Genomic DNA, 18,611 nt, shown 5'->3' on the forward strand with positions numbered 1-18,611 from the left:
GTCTCCTGAGGAGTCTGTCAGATCTGCTCCAGCCCAGGGGCCCCGTGGGGAAGACAAGATGCCAGGAAGGAGGGAGCACTGGGGGCAGGGTTGGGGCAACCACAGAAGAGGCCTGTACAGAAGCAGGGAGACCACAGTATGTTCTGCCCAAACAGCAGTGTGGCCTGAGCACAGGTCAGGGAGCCAGGCAAGGTTTCCAAATAAGTACTGCCTTCTGTCTTAGAGGTTAATTCTAGCAGCATTACTGGAAGAAGGCCTGGTGGGGGAGAGTAGAGACAGGGAGACAGGAAGCTGCTGGAATGGTCTGGAACAGATGAGTTTCTGGGGGTTGATATATGAAAGGCATTGGGGTTGCGTGAACAGGATGGGATGACCTTCATGAGGGGTGCTGGGTGCTCTGAAGATGCCGTGGACTTGAGCTGGAAGAGGGCACTATGCCCATCTCCGAGATGAATCAGGGACAAATGTTCTCAGTCCTCGGGTTGTTTCAGTAGAGGAAAGACACCCACACACCCGCAAGCTCCCCTTTCCACGTTCATCTTCCCTTTCAGGAGACAAAAATGAAGGGATGCCCAGTTTCTCTATTACAGTTTACTGCATGCCAAAAATGAAGGACAGTCTCCAAAAATAAACCTAAAGAGGCCAACGCGCTAGAAAACCCTAGTGCATTACCTGGGACCCAGGCCCACACCTGGGGTGTGACTGGGGCTGCTCAACCCAAGTGGACAGATGCTGAACCTGCCCTTCAGATGGAGTCCAGTCTGGGGTTCCAGCTTGTCTGAGTCCAAGAGGTTGAGTCCAAGAGGTTCAGAAGAACGCTGTGGCATCAAGAGCTTCAGCAAAAGTCAGGCCAGGCAGCTCCTGCACATCTGTGGCTGCGTGGCCCTGAGTGCACAGACTCTTACGAGCTGGGAAGACACTCCAGGGGCAGCCTCAGGTCGCATGTTCTGGTTCAGCCAAAATTTGTAAGCGTGCCCGAGCTGTTCTTCAGGCAGAGGGCTCGTCAGAAGTGGGCAGTGGCTCCCGTGTAGCCATTTCTGGCGTGAGAAGCAGCCCTCACTCTCCTAATTTGTCCCAACCATCAAGCTGGAGCACAAAGGAGAGAGGAAACTGATTATCTGAAAACATACCTGGGCACATCTCAGGGTCTGGAATTATTTCCTAAAACGGAAGCTTTTCTGTCTGCAAATTCTGCTGTTCAACCAAGTTAAGACGATGCCAGCAGGGCTGGGCAAAACTGGGTGGGTAAATGGAGGGCTTCGCTTAAGTAACCAGTCGAGATGTACCCAAGTGCATTCACTGTTTGGAAAAGTAATCCAACTTAGACTTCAGCTCATCCCCTAGTGTTTATTCTTGGACAGCAACTCTTTTAAAATAAGTCAACCCCTAAAATCGTTAACTTTACACAAATTTCTGTGGAACTAGAAAATAGCACAGGTCAAATCCTATAGGACTATAATTCCACAAGTCTATAGAGGCTGCTTGACTTTGTCTTGCTGTTATATGGAAGTAGGAAGTCAGCCACCCAAGGCTCCTATGTAAGCTGCCAGGCGGATCTGACCAAGATCTCTACTCCCCTGTGAGCGAGGCATCTGCTACGGTTCCTCTCGAGGTGTAAAGTGTAAGCATCCGTGTTAGCCAGACTCTGCTTCCATTAAGTGACCCAGCAATGTGACTTTAACATCTGATGGTCTTTATTTCCCCCATATGATGAGATGAGAAATGGCACCGTCCTACATCTTACCCCTAACAGCCAAACTCTGGATTGAAAGGCAATGATGTCTAATATCATGAAAACAATATAACTGCAAAGTCATATCTTTAAAAAGCCTCATATTCTTCTTGCTTTGGTTCAAATTGGTAAGAAATCAGGCTGTAGCCAGAGGCTGGGGGCTTTTGCCAGTGGAGGTGAGAGGAAAGGGCTGACTCATGGCCCTGAGTCCTGAAGCAGTCACGGCCAAAGGGTGAGAGGTTTCCCAAGCCAGCAAGAACATAAATTACAGCATTCTGGTGAAGTCCACCTTCAGCAGTGTTATACCTGGCTGTAGTCATAAATAATCCTCTTTGAGACAACTGGACTTCAAATGCTTAATGCTGCCCCCTGTAGAAAATAACCCCTCACATCAAGGCTACACATGTTAACTGATTCTCATGGGAAACCGCATTTTCTGTAACTTCGCTTGTTTATAGGAGGTTTGACATCTAGAGAGATCAAGGCTCTCTGACTTTCTACGCTCAGCAGATGATACGTCAACTCCTCTCACTCTGATTATCTCCTAAAAGCATCATCCCACACAGGTTCAGAGAACTTCAGAACCACATCTTATCCTGGAGTGCTCCTTCAGTTTAGGGCACAAAGACAGCTGAAGTGTGACGACTGCAGAACGACAGCCCTGTCTGCCTGGACCCTCGTCTCCACTCTGCCACTCGGCAGGCACGAAGCATCAGTTTCTTCATCTCTAAACAGAGGTATTAAGAAGCACAGCACCCAATTCATAAGCACACAGATGGCGCCAAACAGTGTCTGGTACAGGGTTAACAGCAATATTACCTATTACTGTTACTGTTTTGGCCAAAGAGGGAGCCACTCCAGGTTGACCAGACCCCAGAGTAGAAGAGATGGCCCCTCCCATGACTCTCAGCAGCCCCTACCTTTCCAGTTTCCCGCTGGATGAGGTCCCGCATCTCCTCCGTCCAGCCCAGAAGCTCCACCAGCCTTTTCACACCGTGAACCACGTCCCCCAGCTGGACCACATCCCTGCCCCGAGGATGCCTAGCCAAGGACCCCACCAAGTCCCGGTTGATGAGCAGTCGGGGCACCGAGCTCCGCACGGCCTCAGACAAGCTGGCGAAAGGTTCCACCTGAAAAATTGCCCAAACGTGAGGAGCACAGTGCCCGCCCTCCCAAGCCCTCAGGACCTTTCTGCCACAGCCCCTGCAGCCTTGGAGGGACAGCACAGACTGACAGTGAGACCTTGGATATGGAGAAAACCCAGCATCCGTTTCATTTCTTCAGTAGCACTCCCACCGCCGGGTCTCGATGCCCTTGTTCCCCCCCACCCCAGCCTCCCTCTCATCCACTCCCCCTTTCTCTTCCGACATCTCCTGGATCCTGTGGGTCTCCCTGCTAAAGCTCATGCACACCATCTTACCTGCCCTCCTCATCCACACTCACCAGTGACACGACAGCTCGTCTATCTGGTCTCACTCCCTGAGAGCAAGGGCCCGGCGCCTCACAGAGGGGCCACACTGAGGGGTTCCTGGCACACACACTGCAACAGGGCCTGGCACACAGCAGGCAGATTCACTGAAAAAGCACACAGCTCTGGGCCTCTGACTGGCTGGGGCCCCGGGCACAGGTCTTTCTGGCCCCTCTGCCCCTTGGTGCCTGCATCCAATCAGGCACAGCCCATTCCAGGGTCTCATCACATCCTTTAGAAGCCTCCTGAGCTTCAAATCCGGATGCATCTCCCAGGCACCACAAACACACATGTGCAGGACTGAACTCAGCATCCCTGACCCAGACTCCACCCCCCCAGCAAAGGCCCTAACCCCCAGGAACAGACAGACGCCTCTCTCTTCGGTCCTCAAAGTGACGCCAGGCTCCGAGTTCAGCCGTTCCCGCTCTGCCGTCTCTCGTAGCCCCGCAGTCTGACTGTGCTCAGCCTCCTGGACATCTGCTCACTTCAGTCCCTGTCCCCAGGTCTCTCTGATCCCGAGGATGACCAGCTGCATCCCTGGTTTCACTGCTTCTACACAAGGTCGGTCTCTGGGATACGACCTGGGAGGCCTGCTCCTGCCTCACGTCTCCCACACCCCTTCCCCTTGCACACTGTGCCCACCTGCACCCTGCATACGTCCAACGCTGAGCGTCCTCCCTGCTCCCCATTCGAGGCCGGGAACACCTCTGCCTCCTCGCATGTTGAATCCACTCATCTCCCAAAGGTGTGGCCCCAGAGCGTCTGTCCCACCAGCCCCACCTCCTCTGCCTCGTCCCACCAGCCTCCTCCCCACATGTCTGTGCACCACAAGGCCTGCTGACAAACCTCCAGAGAGGTCCCAAGGATGAGCAGCAGGTCCGCCATGGGGAAGTCAGCCAGATGCAGCAGGAACCTGTGGGGCAGCATCTCCCCAAAGAATACGATGTCGGGCTTCACAACGCCAGTGCAGACCGGGCAGCGTGGGACCCTGTCCACCCTCACGTCGGCCTGGGGTGACACAGAGAGAAAGTGGGCCCAAGGAAGCTGTCACAACACACTTTAAACGGAAGAGGCAAAAACAGCTTCTTATTGAGAAACTGTCCAACATTCCACAGCTGAGACAGTACTACAGTGAAGCCCCCTGTATACAATGAACCCACCTTCAGCAATTACTGACACTCTGCCAGTTTCATACAGCACCCCAGAATTTGGGGAGGTTGCTGTATTTGAAAGCAGATCCTGGACACCATACGCTACACAACACATTGAACACTACGCTCTGCACCTGGGGTGCTTATCAGAGACATGCAGGTGCTGAGGAAACACAGCTGACCTTGGAACAACACAGGGGTCAGGGGCACCAACCCTCCGCACAACTGAAGATCTATACAGAACTTAGAGTTAGTTAACCCTCTGTACCTGTGGTTCCTCTGTACCTGTGGTTCCGCATCTGTGATTCAACCAACCATGGATCAAGTAGTCCTGGGGTACACATTTATTGAAAAAAATCCACATATGAGTGGACCCACACAGTTCAAACCTGTGTTCAAAGGTCAACTGTATTGATTATCTAGTCCTCAGAAGTACTCTGTAGGCATTTGGCCTACTACAGGCATTATTCAATGAAAATGACGGTATAAATTTGTCCCTGATTTTAGCTGAAGTGATCCTGACATCATCATCTCAGCCCTGAAGACATTCAGGTCGCCTTCAACTCACTGGCTGGAGTTATGAGTCACAACATTTTCCACAGACCTCCTCCTTACAGGCCAAGGTGAAGCAGATGTAAGCTATTATTATATCCTGCTACACTTGGATTCATGCTTGGGCTAGACATTAGAGGAGGAAACTAAGGAAAAAGACACCTGGCTTCTAAGATAAACCTTTACAGCTAATGGGATTTGTTTTTGCAGGCTGAACCCAGTAAGGAGCAGCAGAAACAACAGACAAAAGAGATGGACTATGAGTCAAAGACTTCAGATATTAGAAGATACAGATTAAAAACTACATTATGTGTAAATTTTTAAAAAGACAGGCTTGAAATATCTGTTGGAGATAGAAAGCTATACAAAATAATGTCATGGGTTTGAAAAAGAACCAGATAGAACTTCCAGTAATAAAAAGTAGTGTATCGAAAATTAAAGCTCAGTGGAAGGGTTTTATCCTCTATGACAGAATAGAATATCGATAAACTGGAAAGTAGATCAGGAGAATAACTCAGAATGCAGCCCAAAGAGGAGCAGGATGGGTGTAGAAAAGAGCCTCCAAGGGCTGCGGACACTGTGAACCAGTCTCAGAGGTGTTTAACCCAAGGCCCAGAGAGAGGACAGGACATGGTGGGGCAGTCACTGTCTGAAGGGATCATGACTGAAGATTTTTCAGCGAAAATGAAAGATATCAAACCTCAGATTCAGAAAGCTCTACAATTTTTAAGCAGAATAAACAAAAGGAAATCCATATGGAGACATACCATAGTAAAGTGCAAAACTCCAAAGAGAAAAGTTTTTTAAAATATGCAGAGAATAGATAGCAACAGACTGATTCTAAAGTTGATATGGAAAGCAAAAGACTCAGAATAGCCAACACAATCTGGAAGAAGATGATCGATGAAAGAAAAATATGGTAAGTCAGGCTTCATTAAAATTAAAAACTTCTCTGTGAAAGACAATGTCAAGAGGATGAGATGACAAGTCACAGACTGGGAGAAAATATGCAAAAGACACATCTGATAAAGAACAATAAGAAAATGGGCAACACAGTTAAAAAATGAGCCCAAGACCTCACCAAAGAAGATACACAGATGGTAAATGAGCACATGAAACAAGTTCAACATCAAATGTCACTAGGAAATTGCAAATTAAACAATGATATTCCACTACACACCTATTAAGAATGGCCAAAATCAGAACACTGACAACACCAAGTGCTTATAAGGATGTGGAGCAACAGGAACTCACATTCACTGTTGCTGGGAATGCAAGATGGGGCAGCCACTTTGGAAGAGACACAAACTAAACGTAGTCCTACCATAGGATTCAGCAATCACGCTCCTTGGTATTTACCCAGAGGAACTGAGAACTTATGTCCACATAAAAACCTGCACATGGATGTTTATAGCAACTTTATTCATAAATGCCAAAGCAATCAAGATGTCCTTTAGTAGGTGAATGGATAAACAAACTGTGTTACATCCAGCAAATGGAATATTAGCCTAAAAAAAAAAAAAGTGCTTATCAGGCCATGAAAAGACATGGAGGAACCTTAAATACATAATGCTAAGTGAAAGAAGCCAGTGAGAAAAGGCTGCATATTGTATGATTCCAACTCTATGACATTCTGGAAAGGGCAAAACTATGGAGACAACAAAAAGATCTGTGATTGCCAACCTAAATGTCCATCAACAGAAGAATGGATAAAGAAGATGTGGTACATATACACAATGAAATATTACTCAGCCATAAAAAATAACAAAATAATGCCATTTGCAGCAACATGGATGGACCTAGAGATTACCATACTAAGTGAAGGAAGTCAGACAGAGAAAGACATATATATGATATCACTCATATGTGGAATCTAATTTTTTTTTAATGATACAAACGAACTTATTTACAAAACAGAAACAGACTCACAGATTTCAAAAACAAACTTATGGTTACCAAAGGGTAAACGTGGTAGGGAGGGATAAATTAGGAGCCTGGGATTAACATATACACACTACTATATACCAACAAGGACCTACTGTATAGCACAGGGAACTCTACTCAATATTCTGTAATAACCTATATGGGAAAACAATCTGAAGAAGAATGAATATATGTATATGTATAACTGAATCACTTTGCTGTACACCTGAAACTAACACAACACTGTAAATCAACTACACTCCAATAGAATTTTTTTTAAATCAGTGGTTGCTAGGGGTTGGAGGCAGGAAGGGAATAGGCTTGACTGATTAGTGGATACAGGGTTTTCCTTTGGGGTGACGAAAATATTTTGGAATTAGATAGAGGTGGGTTGCACAACACAGTGAATGTACCAAATACCAATAAACTGTACACTTTAAAATGGTTAATTTTATGTTATGTGAATTTCACCTCAATAAAAAATAAAAGACAGGATCCTGTGCCACGTCGATATTTCAGAATTTCATCTTTATTTAAGATTTTCCACTCTATCTTACTCTACTTTAAAAAACCCATTCTAGGGACTTCCTCAGTGGTCCAGTGGTTAAGAATCCACCTTCCGCAAGGATATACAATGGAGAAAAGACAGTCTCTTCAATAAGTGGTGCTGGGAAAACTGGACAGCTACATGTAAAAGAATGAAATTAGAACACTCCCTAACACCCTACACAAAAATAAACTCCAAATGGTTTAAAGACCTAAATGTAAGACCGGACACTATAATACTCTTAGAGGAAAACATAGGAAGAACACTCTTTGACATAAATCACAGCAAGATCTTTTTTGACCCACCTCCTAAAGTAATGGAAACAAAAACAAAAATAAACAAATGGGACCTAATGAAACTTAAAAGCTTTTGCACAGCAAAGGAAACCATAAACAAGACGAAAAGACAACCCTCAGAATTGAAGAGAATATTTGCAAACGAATCAACGGATAAAGGATTAATCTCCAAAGTATACAAAGAGCTCATGCAACTCAATATCAAAAAAACAAACAACCCAATCCAAAAATGGGCGGAAGACCTGACCTAAATATACATTTCTCCAAAGAAGACATACAGATGGCCAAGAGGCACATGAAAAGATGCTCAACATCACTAATTATGAGCGAAATGCAAATCAAAACTACAAGGAGGTATCACCTCACACTAGTCAGAATAGCCATCATCAAAAAATCTACAAACAGTAAATGGTGGAGAAGGTGTGGAGAAAAGGGAACCCTCTTGCACTGTTGGTAGGATGTAAATTGATACAGCCACTATGGAGAACAATATGGAGGTTCCTTAAAAAACTAAAAATAGAACTACCATGACCCAGCAATCCCACTCCTGGGCATATACCCAGAGAAAACCGTAATTCAAAAAGACACATGCACCCCAGTGTTCACTGCAGCACTATTTACAATAGCCAGGACATGGAAGCAACCTAAATGTCCATCAACAGACGAATGGATAAAGAAGATGTGGTACATATATACAATGAAATATTACTCAACCGTAAAAAGGAACGAAATTGGGTCATTTGTAGAGATGTGGATGGACCTAGAGACTGTCATACAGAGTGAAGTAAGTCAGAAAGAGAAAAACAAATATTGTATGTTAATGCATATATGTGGTACAGATGAACCAGTTTGCAAGGCAAAAATAGAGACACAGATGTAGAGAACAAACGTAGGGACACCAAGGCGGGTGTGGGGGTGGTGGTGGGATGAATTGGGAGACTGTGATTGACATGTATACACTGATGTGGATAAAACAGATAACTAACGAGAACCTGCTGTATAGCACAGGGGACTCCACTTTGCTGTACAGTAGAAACTAACACAACATTGTAAAACAACTATATGCCCCCAACAAAAAAAATCCGCCTTCCAATGCAGGGGATGCGGGTTTGATCCCTGGTTGGGGAACTAAGATCCCACATGCCTGTGTGCCACAATTACTGAGGCCACACACTCTAGAGCCCACGCACCACAACTAGAGAGAAGCCCGCATGCCACAATAAAGAACCCACATACCACAACGAAAGATCCCGCATTCCAAAGCTAAGACCCGATGCAGCCAAATAAATAAATAGATAAATAAATAATTTTTTAAATAAATTTAGAAAATAAAATAAAAATGTTAAAAAAAAACATTCTAGGATAAAGAAGATGTCGTGTATATAGATATATACAATGGAATATTACTCAGCCATTTAAAAGACTGAAATAATGCCATTTGCAGCCACATGGATGGACCTAGAGATTATCATACTAAGCAAAGTAAGTCAGAAAGAGAAAGACAAATATCATAGGATATCACTTATACGTGGAATCTAAAATACCACACAAATGAACATATCTACGAAACAGAAACAGACTCACAGACATAGAGAACAGACTTGTGGTTGCCAAGGGGTAGGGAGGTGTGGGAGGGATGGATTGGGATTGTGGGATTAGCAAATGCAAACTATTATATATATAGGATGGATAAACTGTAAGGGCCTACAGTATAGCACAGGGAACTATATTCAATATCCTGTGATAAACCATATAAACCATAATGGAAAAGAATATGAAAAAGAATATATATATGTGTAACTGGTCAGTCTGCTGTACAGCAGAAATTAAACGCAACATCGTAAATCAACTATACTTCAATAAAATTTTTTAAAACCATTCTATTCCCAAATATTCCCAGAAGTACACAGAGGTGTAAACATGGGTATCATTACTGTATTATTTTTAATAGTAAAAATCACAAACATCATAAAATACCCCACAACAGGTGAATTGCTAAATGGAATGCTCTATAGTTACTAAAAACAGTGAGTAGAGCTGTAGTTATTGACACAAAATATCCATGAAATTTTGCTCAGTGACAAAGCATGTTGCACAATATTAATCTTAATGATCCCATTAATGAAAAAAATTGTAACTGTGTGTGGGTGTAAGTACCCAGAAATGTGCATGTATGTTTGTATCTTTCTTTTTTTTAGGCCTGGAACATTATACACCAAACTGTTAAAAGTGGGCTACAGGAACTGGATGAAGGCAGATTCATTATCCCCTCTATATTTCTCTATTGCCTTATTTTTTTTTTAATCTGAAAAGATCCTATGGCCCAATAAGTTTATATTTACAGGTACTGGGAGTTAGGACTTGCACATTTTTAAAAAATTGAAGTACAGTTGGCTTACAATATTGTGTTAGTTTCAGGTGTACAGCAAAGTGATTCGGTTATATGTATATATATATATATATATATGTATGTATGTATACGTATTCTTTTTTTATGCTTTTCCCTTATAGGTTATTAAAGCTATTGAATGTATAGTTCCCTATGCTATACAGTAAATTCTTGTTGTTTGTATTACCTTAATTTTTTACAAGTACATATTACTTTTCTAATTTAAAAATAAAAACATTTTCATAGTATTACTGTTCTGTTGTCCTTCTGACATGATGCTTATGAAACACCACTTCTCCAGCTTACTCCCAGTGAGAAAGGCAGAAGGGAGAGAACTGTCCCTGTGACAACTCACCCAAAAGTCCTCCCCTGGGAAGGTTCTTCGGCAGACGGTGCAGGTGGCAGAGGCAAAGGATCCATGAGCTTCAACGAGCTTTGAGGCAGGGATGCCAGATGCTGAAATTCAAACCAAAGCTAAGTGTTGCTGCCCCCAGCTTGGGCAGAAGCCCCTTAGTGTAACCTCTGGGCTCGCCAGGCCCTCCAGGAGTCACAGCCCTTGGTGGAAGCCCGACGGCCCCGCCTCTGTCACCTACAAACGACACCCCCCTGATCAGAATAAGCTCAGGGGTGAGGCTCCAACATGGAGCCGAATCACAGTTAAAACAAAGCCTGTGAAAACACAGTAGAAAAAACATTTAAGTCCAGATAAAATTACACCCAATACTAAGAAAAACATTTTCTGTGCTACAGACACCAAGGAAAAGTGAGAAAATATTATAAATACATTTCCAAAAACCTGCAGAAAAACAGACAAAAGGTAACTTATCATGAAGTTTTTGTTATCACCATCAGCTTTGGAAGGCTGTAGGTACACAGACCTGGTCCTAGCTGCAGTGGTTTCCCACTGTCCTCACCGTACATATGCTGAAGCTCACAGCCACACACTCCCGCCTTCCCACAAGGCCTGCCCTGCTGCAACTCCAGGAGAGAGATTGTCCCCATGGGGTATTCACTGCTGCCTATGTGGTTCCAAGCTGTAGAGTCCTTCTAGCAAAGAAACATTTTCCTGGAGTTGAGATAACTCCATTTCTCAAATCACAACACATCCACAGCCTGGCTGAGCTGCTGCTGACTTGCTGAGAGTTGCCTGTCAGCACCTGTCAGCATCACTGCACGGAGGAAGAGGCCCCGGCAACTGCTTCTCTAGGGTGCACGGCCAGAGGTCAGTATGACAGTATGACCCATGAATCACTGGTTGTGGCCACCACCTAGACAGTCAAGAAATCACCACACACTAAGTTTGATGATCTTAAGGAATTATTAGTGATTTCTTTGTGTGATAATGATATCATGGTCGTGTTTTAAAAGTCTTTATCTTCTAAAGATATCCATTGCTGGATTTATGTATTAAATTTATGACAAGAGGGATCTGCTTCAAAATAGTTGGGGGTGAGAGAGAGGTGGGGGTAGGACACAGATTAAACAGGACTAGCCATGATGAGGTGATGAGGACATGAGGATTCATTACATTCTTCTCTTCATTTTTGTGTGCTCGGAAAATCCCATAATGAAAACTTTAAAAAAGAAATCATCAGGGGACTTCACTTGTGGTCCAGTGGTTAAGAATCCGCCTTCTAATGCAGAGGACATGGGTTTGATCCCTGGTTGGGGACCGAATATCCCACATGCCGCGGGGCAACTAAGCCCACGTGCCACGACTAGAGAGCCTGTGTACCGCAACTACTGAGGCCACGTGCTCTGGAGCCCATGCGCCACAACTAGAGAGAAGCCCACGCACCGCAACAAAGATCCTGCATGCCGCAACTAAGACCTGATGCAGCCAAATAAATAAATAAACAAATATTTAAATATATATACATATAAAAAGAAAAGAAAAGAAATCATCGGATCAGAAGCCCCCAATGTCAACTTTAGTTCTATTCCAAACTCACAGCCCGGAAAATGGGTCCACCAATGAGGTCCGAACAGTGATACTTAAACACAGAGAGGACATTTTTTGGGGGGGGACAAAGGCAAAACTTTTTGGCTCAAAATCAGTCACAAGGATGGGGAATAAGCACTAGGCCTCAGCCCTACCTAAAAACAGGCACCTGAGCCTTCCCTGCAGGAGTGAGAAGATGTGAGACAGGATGGAGGTCTCACCTCTCTCAAGCCCGTCGATGTTCTGTGTGTAGAGCCTCAGAAGCAGCCCCTTGTCATGGAGCAGTCGCAGGAAGTAGTGAGTGGCATTAGGCCTATAGTTCCCAGGGTACAGCTCCTTGGCAAAAGCGAAAAATGGCTTGGGATCGTGAAAGAAAAATGAGAGCTCAAAAATGGCCTCGGGGTAGGGGATCTTGTACTGCTGGAGGTTGCTGTAGTAGCCGGTCCCCGGAGATCTGCAGAGAGAAGAGGCTCTGAGCCCTTCAGGAGAGCCGGGAAGTGGAGTGAGCCCCAGGCAGCCAGGGAGGAGCACGGGGACCGCACAGGCACCTGAAATCTGGGACGCCGCTGGGTGTGCTGATGCCGGCCCCCACCATGACCACCACCCTCTGGCAGGCTCTGGTTTTAATCAGCTCAGCAATGTCCTGCAGGAGAAACTTCTGACTGTGGCCTCCACTTCCAGAGACACTCGAGGCACCGGCAGAAAACCATATGGGCCTTCCTCCACCTGCAATACTGACAGGAAAAGGAGAGCAGCCAGGTAACCGATGATAATCCAGTTCATGCTAGAAAGAACGAGCAATGTCTCCCCTCCCCCAACCCCACCGCTGAGAATGACCACACACTGCCCTCCTGCCCCGCAAACGACCACCTTTCTTACCATGCATTAAATACAAACTCAGAAATCAAGACGTATTTCAGGTTAATGGCAACCGTGCAAACAAGGAAAGTATCATTTCACAATTCCTGTTATCAAAGGCTAGTGCTGAAGGCTCAGGCTAGAGCCACGGAGCATCCCTTTGCGGGGTCTCTGGGGATACTCTCTGCAGAGCCGTACACCTAACATACCTGGGATGTGACAAATACTCAGTGACATTTAAAGAAAGTTAAACATCTCAGACTTTACATCAAATATTACCAGGATGATAAGTGGGTTGAAGAGACCATTCCAAAAACAAACATTCAAATCCTAACAGTGAGGGGCTCAAACCGCTGCAGAGACTTCGACGTTCGCAGCTGCTCAGGAGGCTGCTCGTATCACACAGCAGCCAAACAAACCATATAACCCAGGCAAGGCACTGGGTGGACGGGACCTCAGGGGTCTCCCCGCAAAACTCTAGAAGGCTTCTCAGGTCATCTCCAGAAACCAGGAGCTGAGACACTCCCAACAAGTTTAACTGTTAGGGGTATGAGATGGTCTTCCACAAGAAAAAAGAGCAAGACACACAATAAACAAGTCACAGGCTTCGGAGAGGCATCAGGACTCGGTAAGTGACTCCAAACCCAGGAAAGCACCAGGAAGAAGACAAGAGCAACACAGACAGCATAGAGCCTGGAGCGGAACCTGGAAAACGTCCCACTGAAGCAAGTCTGCAGCCACTGGGGGCGTGCAGGCTAGAGCCCGAGTGTGGGCCTGAAGGCCTTCTGGGTTTACTGATCTGCTCTCGGAGCCCTCATCTGGCAGCTGCCTGAGCTGTACAACTTCATCACCTCCTGGTATCACTCTGGCAGCTCGCCCAGAGTTCAAGACGGCCAGCCCCACCACACAGGGCACCTTCCTCACACCCCAAGGGCTGGCAGCTACCACACCAATCCTCCAGGAGAAGGGCCTGATGACCCGCCTCCAGGACAGCGCCCTTGGTGTAGTCCCCTCCACCCTGACAGGAAAAGAGATTAAACAAACTGAAATGACAACCCTCCCCAAATGATTGATAAATCTAAAGTGAATACAGACATACATGAAGAACATAGGGGTAAGACAGGAATAAAGACACAGACCTACTAGAGAATGGACTTGAGGATATGGGGAAGGGGAAGGGGAAGCTGTGACAAAGCACAAGAGCGGCATGGACATATATACACTACCAAACGTAAGGTAGATAGCTAGTGGGAAGCAGCCGCATAGCACAGGGAGATCAGCTCGGTGCTTTGTGACCACCTGGAGGGGTGGGATAGGGAGGGTGGGAGGGAGACGCAAAAGGGAGGGGATATGGGAACATATGTATATGTATAACTGATTAAATTTGTTATAAAGCAGAAGCTAAAAATATATATATAAAAAAATTTTTAAATAAAAATAAATAAAGTGAATACAGACATAAAAACAGGAAACAGAGTATTTCTTTTACTCATTTGTGATACAAGCAAGAAATACGCACCCTAAAAGCACATCTTTAGATACAGGTCAGGACAATCCAGAGCTTATCTTCCAGGAGTGTGACCCTAACTCACTCCCTTGTTTGCTCTGTCTTTGGTTTTTCTCTTGTTCCTGCAAAACCTGCACAGACCCACCTGCTTACACACTGCTGGTGAGGTTTTCCTAGACGCCCTCTGCCCCCCAGAGCACCCTAACATCTTAGCACAACACACCCCGACCCACGGACAGCTTCAACCCCGCTACTCCCTCTCAAAGACCCCTCCTTTCCTGGTTCTTGTATACACCCTAAACCCACCTCCTTTGCCCAAAAAGACCTTTTTCCACCTCAGCACGTCCAAAGTCTCCCAGAGTCAAGGCCACCTCCTTCATGAAGCCACTGCTGAACCCAGTGAGAGAAGTCACTTCGCCCTCCTCTGAAAGGTGACAGTACTGGCTCCCCCTCCTCCTTTAGGGTGCCTGTCACCCCTTCCCCTCCTGCACTCTCACACTCCACTCTGGGGTAAATGACAGTGCAACTCAGGGGCTTGCTGGCCACTCAGTCCACTTGTGATGCCTCTCCTGACACACCAAGCATCATCTTGGTTTTCCAAAGAACAGACCTCAGAAAGGTGTGTAATGAGAAAGAGGAATGTGGCAAGGGAAGGCAGGGCCGAGGGCACCAAAAGGAGAGGCAGAGCCCTAGCTCGCTACCTGTCTCACCAAGTCACTCAAGCACCGTGAGCCTCAGCTGCCAAAGCTAAAAGGGAGCCAGAGACGATTCCTACAGTCTTTTGAAAAAAATCCATAGCTGTAAACCTCCCAGCAGAAAGTGCAGGAAATACATGCAGCCGGGAAAATAATGCTTCCCCACTCCTCCCCAGGCTCTTGCAGAGATGCCCCTAGATTCTGAAGCAAGTTCTGCTGCATCAAAGACTTGAATAAAAGCACCTGTCAAGGCAGCTCTTCTGAGTGCAAGTCAATGAAATCTCCAAAGGGGGTTTTCCAATAAAAACCAGTCAGATGGTTTGGAAGGAAAGAGAAGGTTCTGGTTCCAACTACAGCTATTAAATGCCCCCCTGCACACAGCATCAACAACGTCTATTCACCTAAGGTCCTCACCCAAACATTTACTGAGCTCCTCCTAAATGCAAATTATTATGAGAAATACAAAAGGAATGAGATGGAAGTTGTGATACTGTGATTTATAATAAATATATATTTTGGTCTCTCTCCCAGAACCCTCTGAATTTCCTAAGAGCAACGGACGCATCTTTCATTACAATATTCGGTCTTTTGGCCTCAGTTCCTAAAATCACTTCAGAGCCGTGAAGGTGAAATGGGTGTGTTGTTATTCATAACAAGCCTCTTACAACTACACTGAGTTTATGTTAATGAGGTGACTGTTGGAAATCCCCTAAGGATGAGGATATTGTTGCCAGGGGAACCGACCACAATTAGAGTGTTGGAGCCTCCATGAAAACCCAAAAGGAGGGCAGAGAGCTGCCAGGTTGGTGAACCAGAAAACTTCCACGTACCAGGCCCTAAACTCCACAGGGGGGCTTCCCTGGTGGCACAGTGGTTGACAGTCCGCCTGCCGATGCAGGGAACACGGGTTCGTGCCCCGGTCCGGGAAGATCCCACATGCCGCGGAGCGGCTGGGCCCGTGAGCCATGGCCGCTGAGCCTGTGCGTCCGGAGCCTGTGCTCCTCAACGGGAGAGGCCACAACAGTGAGAGGCCCGCGTACCGCAAAAAAAAAAAAAAAAAAACCTCCACAGGGACAGAAGCTCCTGTATTGAGAACCCTTCCAAACCTCGCCCTATATACATATCTCCTCATCTGGCTGTTCATTCATATCCTTTAATATCCCTTATAATAAACCCGCGATCTAATAAGTAAACTGGTTTCCTGAATTCTGTGAGCCGCTCCAGCAAGTGAATCCAAGAAGAGGAGGGGGTCGTGGGAACCTCCGATTTGCAGTCAGTTCGTCAGAAGCACAGGTGAACCTGGATTGGCAGCTGAAGTGGTGTCAGTCTTGTGGGACTGAGCCCTCAACCTGTGGAAGCTGGTGCTATCTCCAGGCTGACAGAGTCAGAATTCAGTTAAATTTGACACCCGGTCGGTGTCTGTGGAGAAGTGGAGAGTTGCTTGCTGGTGTTGAAAAAATACCCATGTTGTAGAAGTCATTACCATTGTTGAGTGCCTACTTGCGTGCAAGGTATTACTCAGGGTACTTGATGTGTATTTCTCACCTACATAAGTAAAACGTCTGTCGCTGAAAAACACCTGGCAGAATTTTACCGAATGTCTAGAATATACTGAATGACTTAAAGTATATGCTACATGGAATGAGAGTTAGGGAGTAGGGGTGCTCTGAGGGGCAAGCATGGGTGGTGCCTGGGAAAGGGCAACAAAGGGCAATTTCTTATACGAGCCCTAAAACACAAACTCGAAAGGCACAAATTCCAACTTGCAGACAGCCTGTGCAAACGGACTGCTCCTCGCGGGCACCCTCCAGACTTCTGCTTGATGGCGGGGGCAGCGGGGTGGGGGGAGTGGGAGCAGGGTTTACTGAATGATGGCGGTCTCCCGATCAGCACCTGGTAGCCCAGGTCACTATTTAGCCATGCCCCACCCACACAACTGCCTGCAGATTCTGAAACTGGAATAAGCTCCACGGAGGCAACAGTTTGACCCCTGCTCCATCCTCGCATCTAGAACTGTCTGGTAGATAATGAGTCCAATTAAAAGTTTCTTGGATGAAAGAAAGACTCCTCCTTGGTATTTCTTTATGAAACTCTTCGATATTTTTGGTAGTTGTGTAAGAAGGCATTAAATGAACGTACTATTATTTACGTAAACACTTGACCATTAGTGGGCATTTAAGTTAGTTTCCTAACTACCCTGATTAGCAACTATGGGCCTTAAGATTTTTCCACTTGTAGGTTCAGTTCCTAGACAAGGACTCAAAATGTGCAATTATTGTGTATGAACCTCTGTAGGGGTATGAACATACGCTGGTGGGAGTATTAACTGCACGACCTTTATGTGGGGCAGTAAAATGTAGACGCAGGAGTTCCACTACTAGAAATTTATCCAAAAAATGAGGTACAAACAAGGTTATTCAACACAGCATTATCTGTAATAACTAAAGATTAGAAACCACTTCAACAAGAGACTCGTTAAAGTATGAAACATCCATATAATGGAATTCTACAGATTAGTATAAAAGGCTCAGAAAACATTTGTTTAGAATGGAAGTAACTCCAAGACATGTTAAGTAAAAAAGGACAGGTACAGAAAAGAATCTAACTAAAAAGGGGGCGGGATGTCAAGAATGAACAAGTAATGTTGCTTATACACGCCCAAAATACCCCGGAAAGAAACGAGAAACCAATGCCATGGGTGTCTCCGGAACACCCTTAAGGGCCGCGTGAGCAGGGACTTGCCATTTTCGGGTCCTCCAATCGTCCCGCCGACCACGCAGGGGGAAGCCTGACTCCCCCGCTCGCTTGAGGGGGTCAGTCTCCGCCCTGGGCCCCGCCCGCCACCCCCGCCGCCGCCGTCACCCGGAACAAACCGAGGCCGGCGGGTCCAGGGCCGCGCACCTTCCAGGCCCCAAAGCCTGAGGGCTGGAAAAACTGAACAAGCCCACAGCGCCATGTTCCTCCGCAGCCCGCAGCGTCAGGTGTCCAGGGGTCACGTGCGCGCCCCGCCCCCGAGCGCGCGCCACCCCCGAAAGTCCCTCCCCTGCAAGCCCTTATCACACCCTCGCGCTCTCTTTCCCCACCTCCAGCGTGCCCCGCCCCTCTCGGTGCCCCCTCGCCCCGCCCCAGCGCGTCCTTACCACACCCTCGCGCTCTCTTTCCCCGCCCCCCAGCGCGCCCCGCCCCTCTCGGTGCACCCTCGCCCCGCCCCCGCAAGCCCTTACCACAGCCTCGCGCTCTTTCCCGGCCCCGGCAGCCCAGGTGGAGGTGGACGCAAGGTGGGGCCGTTTCCTAGTCTGATGATCTCCCTCCTCTGGTACCCGAGACCAAACCAGGAACCTGCATTTCTCTACCCTCGCTCCCACCTTTTTTCAATTGAGATGGCGATGATAACTAACACTTTGGGAGTGCTTTCTATGGACAGGCATCATATTTATACTTAGTCCTCGCAAGCCACTACTAGGAAGGTAGTATTGTTATCATCCCACTTGAATCGGGAACATTGGGTCACAAAGGCCGAGGCCACACAGCCAGTCGACGGCTGGTTCGAC

General features: G+C 46.5%; 1 protein-coding gene across 9 annotated transcripts; it reads right to left on the reverse strand.

Moving 5' to 3' along the window:
• Positions 1–567: 567 nt before the first annotated feature.
• SIRT3 (sirtuin 3) lies at positions 568–18,065 on the reverse strand. Of its 9 annotated transcripts, none has more exons than XM_082628230.1 (7): positions 17,934–18,043; positions 12,549–12,734; positions 12,222–12,454; positions 10,414–10,514; positions 4,047–4,208; positions 2,653–2,862; positions 568–1,086 (listed from the first exon to the last, which is right to left on the reverse strand). In XM_082628230.1, exons 1-7 carry the CDS (start codon positions 18,014–18,016, stop codon positions 1,057–1,059), a joined length of 1,005 nt encoding a protein of 334 aa, XP_082484356.1. In that variant the 5' UTR covers positions 18,017–18,043; the 3' UTR covers positions 568–1,056. The 9 variants fall into 9 exon arrangements, with proteins under 9 accessions (XP_082484356.1, XP_082484357.1, XP_082484360.1 ...); XM_082628231.1 differs by having other exon boundaries at positions 568–2,459; XM_082628234.1 differs by lacking the exon at positions 568–1,086 and having other exon boundaries at positions 2,479–2,862; positions 12,549–12,726; positions 17,934–18,065.
• Positions 18,066–18,611: the final 546 nt, after the last annotated feature.

The sequence above is a fragment of the Mesoplodon mirus genome (assembly GCF_964341445.2).
Source record: "Mesoplodon mirus genome assembly, chromosome: 7".
NCBI classification, from domain to species: Eukaryota; Metazoa; Chordata; class Mammalia; order Artiodactyla; family Ziphiidae; genus Mesoplodon; species Mesoplodon mirus.

Coding starts and splice junctions, on each gene's coding strand:
- SIRT3 (XM_082628228.1), bottom strand. CDS start 18,016: ATGGCGCTGTGGGCTTGTTCAGTTTTTCCAGCCCTCAGGCTTTGGGGC. Junction 12,735..17,933: donor CCCTGGACCCGCCGGCCTCG/GTTTGTTCCGGG, acceptor TTTTCCTGTCAG/TATTGCAGGTGGAGGAAGGC. Junction 2,863..4,046: donor TCCTTGGGACCTCTCTGGAG/GTTTGTCAGCAG, acceptor GCAATTTTTCAG/GTGGAACCTTTCGCCAGCTT.